Below are 12,492 nucleotides of genomic sequence, written 5' to 3' on the forward strand. Positions count from 1 at the left end.
GTCATCTATAGTTATGAGCTTTTTGTTTCAAATACCGGGTATTAAGTAAAGTCATTTACTGTAACAGTTATATTGAGTAAAATAGCTGTTTTGCTATTAATACGATTGAATTATTTATACATTTTAACGTGAATCATATTAGCTATGCGTGTGACACTAAATTAGCACATCCTGAATATTGAATCGGCATAACGGTCACCGTGCACTCGCACTAAATAAAAAATTCCATCTATCCGAATCATATGGCGACTTATAAAAAATTGTCCGTTCCTTGGTGATGGTTTCGGAGCACTGACGAGCGCAAAGAAAAAAAAACATTAAGCGGGGAAAGAGGAAAGTCTCTTTCGAGAGAGTCGCGTGGAAGATGGTGCAATGTTGGCCGCCGATGTTGGTCAGTCGGGCTGTGGGTCTCGCGGCTGTCGCTCGCCCATCGGAAAGCCTCTTCTTCTACTGTTAACACCGCGAACCGTCGACACTTTAACTGTTAAGGCCGCATACCAACCGATCGACTCGCACCCTATCAACACACGCCGGTTACGCAGTGCACAAGTGCCAAAAAAATGTGGCCTTAAAACGTGATGTGTCCCTAATTAAAAAATTGTGTCCCATATTTTATATATAAAATTAATAATAAATCACAGACATGGGTAGAATCGCGCCTTCGACTAAACTGAATAATATAAACAAGTGCTCGATGCAAAAACAGCGAGAGACGAAAAAGAAAGGCGAAGATATAGGTGTCAAGATCCAACAGCTGAGGACCAGGATGCCTAAAAAGTCGTCGAACGCTGTCCTAGTTGGGATTCAGCTGTTGTTGTTTTTGGTGATATTGAACTATTATGTGGACATCGCGGAAGCTGTGGAAGAATGGGGCGAAAACGTGTCACATAGAGGTAGGATTGTATTCTAATTGTAATTAGGGCAATTGATCATATCAATTATCGATTTATTAGATTATTTTGGTAGAGATGAAAACAGCTGATTTGGAATCAATGGCCACGATTTTATTCATCAATGTTAAAAAACTTGTTTATTATAAAATTCAATAACCCAATTTTAAAAACTTGTCACTGAATAACACCGTTTGTTTAATAATCTTGATTTAGTTAAAAGCTAATTTTATATAACATATACTAACCTCACCAATTGAAAAAGAAAAAAACGAGAGTAACCTTACAAAAGTAAGCTAGCATAACACAAAAAATAAAGTAATCTAACCGCAAAATAGTTATGCTAAAACCTCACTTATTTCTAACAAAAAAATGCTTTAACAACTTCCACAAATATTTGAAAGATTAAGTCCAGTTGAACTATTACATTTTTAAAATTAACTGTTATAGGAATCTAAAACATTTTCACCCTTATAAAAAAAATATATATTAAAGCATCTCTCTTTGCGAAACATATTTTATTCTATCGGCACATGAACAATATTAAAAATATATTGCGTGTCACATACTATATTTCAATAAATAAGGTTTCAAATCTCACCATAACCAATAAAATTAGTAGACCGTGTTCAATTGCACATTTTATTTTATCGCCGATATCTCAGAAGCACATTTCTGCATTCTATCCTCGTTTTTGTGTCATATACACGTATCAGGGCTCGCCCACTTTCTTTGATACATTTTGCAATTCATACCATCGACTAAATCGCTTTCTAATAGGTATTTACATATTATAGTAAATCTATGATGTACTACTTCCGTTTTGCCTATTTTATTATTTATGTATTTTTGAGTACTTCATATAAAACGTGCGTACATACAAGTAACTGTAAATCGATAAATTAACATGTCACGCGTGCTAATTACACACAAAATATAACAGAATTTCTCAACTTGTCCTTTGTGTTTGTTATTAAATCAATTGGCGTATGATTTGTGACTGAAAAACGTTACTTTTCAATAAGCGAAATGATCAATAAATTTGATCATTTACATATTAGGAGAAACTAACAAAGTATGGAAGTGATACAGTTAATGTAATGTCATAATTTGTCATTTTAAAATGAAATTTTTCTATGAATATTGTTTGAGTGATATCGACGAACTGTTAAGCGGCAAACCTCGCATATGTAATATTTTATAAAAAAAAACGCTTTAAACATTTATTATTATTTAAATCATATTTATAGTAATATATTATTGTTTTTTTTTATTAATTTTAATGATTTTCACATTCTCCTAAAATAATAAAAAAAAAATTTTTTTTATTATTTTTACATACGATTTTTCATATGGAAAATTTAGCAGAATTCAGACATAACAAACATTTATACTTTATTTTTTCCCAAACAATATTTTTATATAAGAGTCTTTTGATAAATGCCATTGGATATAGATAACAATTAGTGGCAATTTGTGTCGATTATTTAATACTTGTTTAAATGTATATTTCATAAATCTTATTTTGTGAATTAGTTATTGACATAATATATTTTAACTATTATTATACATATAGTATAAAAAATTCACAACTAAAATAATAATTAATCATAAAAAGCTTCTCGAGGAAATATGAGACTGCAAACTGACTTAAACTGTCATGTCATAAAAGAAAGTTCGTGAATGAAGTGATAAAAATATTGCTTGTAAAATCATTAAAAGACAGAAAAGAATATATTTGACATTGACAAACACCCAATTATACCGATGGAGATATAGAAATATGTTATAATACAAAAGTTTTTGCACTATTTCAAGATTTTATAATAAAGCTGCACTTACAGTAATAAAATATTTATTTTCCTTTCAAATATTTTTTTTTAAATCTAATCAAAGTCAAATTCGCTTTCTACTAATCTATTTCACGTAGTTGAAAGTCAATCTCTGGCAATGTTTTAGTTGAGTGTTATGATATATGCATCTCAATTCTGCAAGAGAAACAATTTCCATGCACATATGTTTCGTTTAAATATTCAAATATATATGTAATGATTAGAAGTAATGACAAATAATATGTCACATTAACTTTCTTCTAAGTTAAAAACAAGATTAGTCATCATTGATTATTAAAAAAATATATTTTAATAGATATTACGTCAGTATATTTCATATAATATCGTAAAATATGTTTCTTAATGGTTTGACGTGTCAACATTAGTTATTAACCACTTTACAACTATACGTCTTATAAAGTACTATTTAAAAAAATAGTATTTCAGTTTACGAGCATAATTCGTATATCAATGCAAATTTTCTTATAAAAAATAATGGATACGTTTGTTCTAAAGCCCGATTTTCATATTAAATGATATTTTTTATATAAATTATTTATTATTTAAATTTATAATAAAATAATTTTATTTATTAGTAATTCATATCAAAATCACTGATAGCTCAATGAAATCATGTTCTATTCGTGGAATTTCAACAAGGAACCTATCCAATGACACTTTTGAGGATTTAGCAAAATGTGACTTTGTATTGTCATTGAATAGATTAATTTTTTCCACATTTTAAAGGTATCTCTAATCGCATTTAAAGTTAAGGGTTTCTCAGCCTCTTTTGAGTGCTGTTGCTCGCGATGCAGATCGATAGTTCTTCGATAGTCAGTTACTGAAGTTAATCAAGGTAAAATTGATTAAAAAATCTGGTATTGAAAAATGCTTATAAATTAAATTATTTAAAACCTGAGATTTTACTATATCATGAAACATCCAATCTTCATAAATTAATGTCAAATGTTATGGAAATATCACTGTATGATTTAAATTTACCTTTGGAACACATCTACACTTGAAGCAGCGTTATAGATGTAATTATTTTACAGATATTAATATGCTCTATTCTTCTTCATTTTATTTTTTAAATAATATATAAATAATTTAAAAATAAATATGCTTGATTCTAAACCAAAATATATTGCCATAAACTATTTGTTTAAGACGTAGTAAATATTCGGTGTACGTATATAATTCGCAATTAACACACATTATATTTTGTGTCTATTCATTCAAACGACGAGATTGACATGTAATTTAAAGATCACCTCTAAATAAAGCGTGTGATTTTTATCGCATGCATATGTAACAGATTCGAGTGTAATTTTCATCATGATACAACGATTTATTGTACCAGTTTTTTGGCACGCACGCTACAAAAGCGAGTATAACACACATACGCGTGTGAAAAAAAATAAATAGATTACGGCTATTATATATTTTATTCGCGTACGGTATAGTAACGCACGCGTGTATTAATTTCGCGCGCGTTTTATCGACTTCCCCTTTCACTCGAGTCTATTGTAGTCGAGAGACGAGAGAACAAAACAAGAAATTACCTTGTGTCTGAGACGCGGACGAAACGGGGCCAACGGTAAAAATCCATAACGTAACCCAAATTCGCGGTTATTTACCAAGTGAAATTTAATGAAGCAAATTGAATGCAGAGACGACAAATCGCGACTGTGCAATTTTGCACCGGCACGCCGGGGTCGTTATGTTTTCGCATCTAAAATGATTGTTCCGGTGATTTACTGCCGTTTTGGGAATTGCGGCAAACGATGATAATTCAGGCGACGACAGTTGATTGCCTATCTGAGGAAAAAACCTTTTAGTGCTTCTTAACGTTGATAGCAGGTATCTCCTCAAATGGACTCTCGGTGTTAATGCGCAGATAGTGTTATTGTTTCCGAAAGGGTCAAGATCCTTTTATTTTTGAATAATATAAAGAATTTTAAAACGTTTGATGCATGTACAGATAAGTATATCAGACATATTTATATTTTATGTTTTCTGTACTATATATCATGAGTTAATATAAGTTAACGTTATTTCAAATGCAGACGTGTCTCAAGCACAGTTATATTAAATAAGATAAATAGCAATATTCAGAGGCAAACGTATAGTTACGTGACCAACGTTTACTATAGCAAGTTTCGTTGTTTCCCTGACGTTGGTTATAATATTAATTATTTTATACTATTTTACAGAGAAGTGTATACATTTTATTCTCAGACTGTAGATATTCGGAAAGTCTAAAACATATTTCTAAAGCAACACATTTCAAAACAAATTGGTTCTTTATCTTTTGAATGAGCTTTTTCATTTTTTTCTTCGTCATTTGAGATAAATTTTTATATCCTTTTGCATCGAGAATATGGATCAAAATATTTGACGAGATTTCAAGCATTCCACAAATGCAACGACTTTGTAGTTCACTCAAAAAGTATGTAAGTAAAAAACTTGTAGATGTCACATTTAATAACCTAAAGATTTTAGCAATAAGTGTGCTATATTTTAAATGGTACAATCAAAGAACTAAAGTCATCATTAGTCCTAACTTTACATTTCTAAGCGTTGAAGTTTATTGAATGTAGTTTCAATTGGATCTATTAAAATTCAAAAAGTCTTAAAAATTAGTTGTAGAATAGTTTTAGAATATGTGTAAATAAAAAAAACAGAATGTAAAAATAGCAATGATATGATAATTTAAACGGATTGCTTAGAGTTAGCAATTATTGTCATCACTAGACTGATTATAATTATTTTAGCTCAGTATTGCTTCGTGATGTAACTATTTACAACCCCACTTATAATATATTCAATAATAAAAGGCAAGGGTAGTAAGTTTGGAGCTAAATATTTATGGTATTCTGTGCTTTATTTATTTAAATGCCTTGTAAGTAAATTATTAAAAACAAGTTATTGGAAAATATGGCAAATACTACAATGACAACTTTTGTTGTTGACAAACTAAAGAAATACTGCTGCAATATGCGTGCACATTTTTTGACGAATTTTGCTTTTTGCAATACTCTTTAATACAATAAATTCTCATTTCTCGAAAGTCAAGAATTTACTGTAATAGCCATTAAATCGTTCCTTTTAGAATGAATATATTATGGTATTAAAAACAGGAAGTCTCTAAAATTTTTGGGATTCAACTATTTTATATATACGAAGTTCGTTTCTAAATTATGGCCTTTGTCATAATTTATTTTTATTTATGTGACAAAAAGGAACAAAACTCTAAGAAATTTAGGCGAAAAAGCAAATGTAAATTCTCCCTCTCTACTTATTGATTGATTGGATATTTTGTATATTTAATCTCTATACAATTTGTGTCACTACAATAAAATTTTCTATTCTTTTAAACATTGCCTTATATTTATTGGATCAGTAAGTTTGTTTAAATTAGCTCAGTATTTAATTTTAACATTCAGTTTTTATTTAAAATGGTCAGTAATTATTTAATGTATTTATATTAAATGTTATACTTGAAAATAAAATAGAATGATAATATGTATTACTCTATATAAAATGAAATATTTTAAACATGTTTTGAGACAATCAGACCTCACATAGCCATAAACGAAATTGAGATTTTAAACAGTGTTTTGAGAAGCAAGTAGACTAAAAAACACGGGTTTCGTCCACGTCGTTCTACGGCCACTCTTGTGCCTCTCGAGGGCGGTAACAAAATCTATTTATTTTTAAATCCAGATCGATGTAGACTATACAGACTTTCAAAAAGCATTTAACAAATTACATTATTTTTTTTAAATTAAATTAAATTAAATGAAATTTAAATTATATTAAATTAAATTTGACAAATAAGGTTTGCCATGAACTATTTCCTCGGAAGTTCACTAACTTCAGTTTTTCGAACGGTTTTGTTAGCTTTTTTTGAGCTACTAAAGGCAATCGTTGCTCCGATGACTATTTCGTTCATTCTGGAGTACCACAGGGATCGAATCTGAGCCTCTGTTTAATGACATACATGCGGAAATTATTAACTATTGTATTATATGGGACGGTGCTTATTTATTTTAGCTGTAAACAATAACTGTTTTTTTCAATTATTATTTATTATTGTTTGTATAATGATCATCACGATGCATTTGAGAAACTTGCCAAGTCATTATGGTCAGATTTGTAATAATAAAAACAGATTATACAAAAATCACATTTAGCTCTTCGAATAGTATTTTATGTAAGTAAAAAATAGTTTTGATATATAAGTTATGATGGGTTAATAACTGTAATGTTAGCAATACTAACTGTTTATCAAAAAAATACTATTTATAATTATTGTCTTACAATATGTTAATACTAGGGATTCTGTGTCGAGACAACCCGGGAATTTATTCCCGTGAATTCAAAGATTTTTTGCTGTCTCGAGTCCCGGGAATTTAAAAATGAATAACCCGGGACTCGAGACTTTCCGAAGTGAAATTTTACAAAAATATGTAAAGAGCGAATTTGATGTCGAGCTTAATTTATGTCTCGATATGAAGACAAGGTGGAATTCCTTATTACCCATGATCTCGAGATTTTGAAAGTTACGAAATTGCATTAGAAAATCATTAATTGATCTTGGCATCGGCCAAATTTGGAATGAATCGAACATTCACGTATTGGAAAATATTTGTGAAGTACATACTCCTATAAAACTGGCAGTTGAAGCTCTAAGTCGTCGAGATGCCACTTTATTAACTTCTGAAATTATTGTTAATTTCCTTTTAAAAAAAATATTTGAAATCAACACAACTCTGTCGCACGAACCATAAAAATATTTCAACGACTAGAAATAAAAAATTCAACTTTTAAAGGAGGTTCAGATATTAGATTCAACTATCAAGCGAACTCCGAATCTAGAGCTTTTATTCAAATCATTGCTTACAATAAAGCCAACATCTACAGAAAGCGAGAGAGTTTTTTTTACATCTGGAATATTTGGCACAAAAACCAGGAACAGGCTATGTGATTCATCATTAAACGCCTTGGTGTTTTTAAAAACATATTTTTCCTTACAAAAGTAAAGGTTTTAACTTAATATTGATATAAATATTTCGATTAAAAAAATTGTCATAAATTAAATTTAAATAAATATCGAATAAAGTGTTTTTAAATTGTTTCAATAAATTTTCACCTATCGTACCTATAACACAAATAATATAAGTTAATAATAATAAATTAATTAAAGTTAATAATAATAAGTTAATTAAAGTTAATAATAATAAGTTAATTTTTTAACATAATTTTTTTTCATGATTATACGAAAAATAATCAAAGTCTCGAGTCCCGGGAATCGAAAAAACCCGAGACTTCAGAATCGCTAGTTAATACTATTATGTACTGGACATTATTATTTTTTTTTTATATACTGACTATTTAATATGTTGTCTAAAATTTGCAATTATACAGTATTCTTATTTGATCTGTTTTTTTTAATATTGTAAAAAACAATTTTAACATACCAGAGAATCACAATAAAAAATCAGTGAGTTGTTTAACCATTTAAATACTTTTATAATTTTATAATTAAATTACCTTATTAACTAAATAGTTAATGATTCAGTATATTTAAATACTACACAAAATTAAAATATAAACAAACCTTATTTTATATGATCACAAAATAACAGTTATAGTCGTAACATATTACATAATAAGAATTAAAAAAATATCTATTGAATACTAGTTGTACCACTTTTTGCACCGCTGTTTTTACTTCTTCTATTTAACAATCTGATAATAAATTTGGCATCTTAGGAATGTATTCATGTATACGTATATTGACTCATATTTTCAAATTATAGACATCAACTCTTTCTTTACAATAATATTGCAAATAGATTACAAATATTACTTCTAATTTAAATACTAGATTACGAGTTAAGTCTGTGCAATATTTATAGCTTTTAAAACTTCCGTTATGTATTTAAACGTGCCTTTTAATTTAATTTGCTTAGAATTGTGTCACAATAAGTATTTTTCTCATAGATATTTTCTGTTAGCTAAGAAGATTATGGAATTTAAATTTAATTTATTTATCTATCAAACGGAAATATTTTTTTGATAGACGTTCACTTTATAAATGCTACAACATATACTTCAAGCACGTCCCAACTGTAATAACATAAATCCAATTTCGAACCCATGCATTTATGTACATAAGTATATATACATACATAACAATGCAATAACGCAACTGGGCCAACAATTACAAATATAATTTACTAACTAGGATAATACCATCATTATCCGATTTCAATGGTTGAACACTATTTAAAATTGTTCCTAACGGATTTTGGCCGCATGCTATGAAAAAAATTGGCGAAATTCAATTGGACTTTTGTGTGTCAGAACTATTACACTCTAAGGTCGCTGTAAGTGTATTCTAATTTCTTATAATCCGACGGTCATTATTTTTTTCTCCACATATCGATTAAAATGCAATTCGGATTTCGATCATTTTTTTCCTTTTTACGTTCGATTGACACGCGGCATACTTGCATTGTGTTCATAGAAATCGTCAGTAATGAGCTTAGACATTTCAGTTTTTTTAACTTGACGATTGAGATAAATAAGAGTTTATTAGAAATCGAAAAATATCGAAGAATGAATCGCTTGACTAGACAGATCGTGAGCTGAATCCATCAATGGTGATTCGATCGAGTAATCAATACAATTTTTAGAAAGTACAAGTGTGACAGATTGATCTTGAACTAGTGAAAATTGCACTTGAATTAATACCGTACAGGTATAATAATATATAAATATATATTATTAAGAACATTTTTATTTTCATAATATTCATTACAGTACAATTATGCCATTATTTTGATTGCTTCCAAATTAACGAATAATGAAACTTATGTTATTAATTTATTGCATTTAATTAGTAATTTTAACGCTTTATTAAATTAATTAACCTGTATATATGATAGTTATTTATATTAATATAATAAAAACACAATTTCGCTCTCAATTCATATCTACTTAGTAAATGATGCATAAAAGTTAAACTTACGGTCAGCTCATCAAACCGTAGTAAATATATACATATGTATATATTTATATGGAACTAGGCCAAACAATGTGTACACTATAAAAGATATACTATTATTCAAGAAAATAGTTCGTTCGACAAAATCCAAAATGTTATTCTTCTCAACTGAACCTATTGATGTATTTGATAGAAAATTAATTGCTCTATTCGTTTTTGGTAACGTAACGGAACTGACTTTCGCCGATGAAATTCTTCTAGCGTTCAATGACGAAACAAAACGGTCAACACGAAAATTATATTTCGTACATACCCTTTTATGTACGAAACACATATGTATGATATATATCATATATATACCTACATATATAATAAAAATAAATAAATAACAAGTATCAAAAACAGAATATGCAATATTTATTATAACAACATAAAATTGTTATTAATTTCTACTTGATTAAAAACTACGTTATGAAAATATTGCTTTATTTAGTTTTAATTGCGTTTTAAAATTAGGTTAACGTGTTTATTTCCTTTTTTTATTAATATAGTTAAAATATTATTTATTATATGAATAATTATTAATACTAAGTAAAGACTGAAATATTTTGTAACAGTGAATCTCAAAAAATAATGCTATTGTATATTTTAAATCGAAACAATTTTATTAAATTAGTTAAAAACTATCAATCAATTGTTGATAAATCAGATCTTTATTATAAATGCTTTAAACTAGATTCAATTAATAATGTTAATAAGTAAAAAAGTCATGTTGAATTATGGCAATTATTTTCAATACCTTTTATGATATATGACTAGTAGGTGGCTAATACTTGATAGACATGCGTTAAAATCCTATATGAACCTTTATGTTTTTATATTTTCTGAGAAATCGTAAAAAGTAATTATTATATAATTTTAATTGTGATCAATCGACTGAATTTTCTTAACTTCACGGCTTAATATTATAATGATTAATTGCAATCAAGAGAATATTCTGATATATGAGAATATATTTATAATTATGCAAATTGTAATAGTCTAAAAAATAATATTAAACTACATGTTATTTTGTTATTTTTAATTACAAATCTGACCATTATACAAAATTAAAATTAGACATTTAAATAAAAAAAATAAAATAGTTATATTGCACACCTAAAATAGACGAAGTGCATCCTGCATAAATTTTTCCAGCACCTCTTATCTATCGCCGAAAACATTCTAATGTTTGTCAAGCTCACTGAGAATCTGGATGACTCGTGCAACCACTGACGTTCTGGTCGCAACGAGAAAGAATATGGGACGCCATCGCGACTCTTTAGAGCAGGGGTGGCCAACCCAATTGATCTTGTGGACCACTTTGGAAATGCATCATAACTCCGTGGGCCACATATAAAATTATATATCCTCATATTAGATTTAGATACACTATAGAATTTTTAATGGATTGAAAAATTGAAACATAATGAGTTATTATTATTGTGTTTACTATTATTTGTACATGTAAACATAGATAATATAATAATAATGATACTAAACATACATTGTAAAGAATCTCGCGGGCCAGAAAAATGTTCAATCCCTGCTTTAGTGAACACTAAAGCTACCAAGCAATGCTGGGTTGTCGACACCGTCCCTTAGCAAATTTGAAAGTGTTTAATTGAGTAGACGCTACTCCGAGATTGTAATGAATTTTATTCATAAGCGACTTTAGGTCTTCCTGTAAGGAGAGTGAATTTGTGCGAATACTCTGAAACACTTTCGGGTCATCAGCATATAATACATATTCAGAGTTATTAATTGCCGCATGAATGTTGTTATCAAAGATAAAAGGGCCCAGATTTAATCCCTGTGGTACTTATACTGTGGCAAATTACTATCAGAGCGAAGATTGCCTCTAAAAACTTGTTTTTAGGAATAAATTAGTTATGTATTAGTACAAGTAGTATTTTAAACATATATATTTTATATTTTAAAACTTCATATCAACATCCTAGAGCAATTTTTATACAATGTTATCTTTTAAAATGCAGACATTTACAATCTGAAATACTATATTTTTAACTAGAGTATTTAAAATTGAACGACATTATGTTACTAAGTATATTAAAAGAAAACTCCTACTTTTTACCATTTACGATGTCAGATTTGTATAGTAGTGATATAAATACGAATGTTATTTAATCAAAAAAAAATATTTGATATGTTAAAAAAAATCGAGAATTCATTTAGAATAACACTAAATAAATTAATTATATAAAATACTTTAAAATTAACTTTATCTGATTTTATTCATCAAGAAGCTTTGTATTTGTCCATTTTTTAAAGTATTTAATTGATTGCCAATTTTTAAAAGTTGTTTTAAACTAGCTACACTACAAATTTATCTTGCCTCTAAAATAAATTTGCTGCTCTAAATAACAATCGGCGCTTAGGAAATTATGTAGAAGCAGAAAATATAAAGTTATTATCACTGATTAAAGAAGAGAGTTTTACATTAATTGTTAATAGCTTTTGAATTTATATTTATGTAGAATTTGTAAGCAATTTATATGTTTTTTTTATTTATAATAGTAATTTTATTTATGTTATCGTTTGATTCTGTATTATAATCTGTCTTAAGAAAAAATGAGAGTACAATATATACTTTGTAGTTCAATGTATATATTGTAATACATATATAATTGTTAATAAATAATAACGTATGCTAAAGATTTCCTTATTAAATATATAAAAATATATATTTATG

The 12,492-nt window shown here is 28.0% G+C and overlaps 1 protein-coding gene across 1 annotated transcript in view; it reads left to right on the forward strand.

The window, feature by feature from the left end:
* The first annotated feature begins 323 nt into the window (after positions 1–323).
* Positions 324–12,492, forward strand: part of flz (transmembrane serine protease filzig) — a 42,397-nt gene continuing 30,228 nt past the window's right edge. The window contains exon 1 of the mRNA XM_088205832.1: positions 324–893. Coding sequence (XP_088061958.1) covers positions 644–893 — 250 coding nt within the window. The 5' untranslated portion in view covers positions 324–643. The remainder of the gene's footprint in view (positions 894–12,492) is intronic.

Source organism: Plectrocnemia conspersa, unplaced genomic scaffold (genome assembly GCF_051122295.1).
Source record: "Plectrocnemia conspersa isolate PC_06_02 unplaced genomic scaffold, ASM5112229v1 ptg000002l, whole genome shotgun sequence".
Lineage (NCBI taxonomy): Eukaryota > Metazoa > Arthropoda > Insecta > Trichoptera > Polycentropodidae > Plectrocnemia > Plectrocnemia conspersa.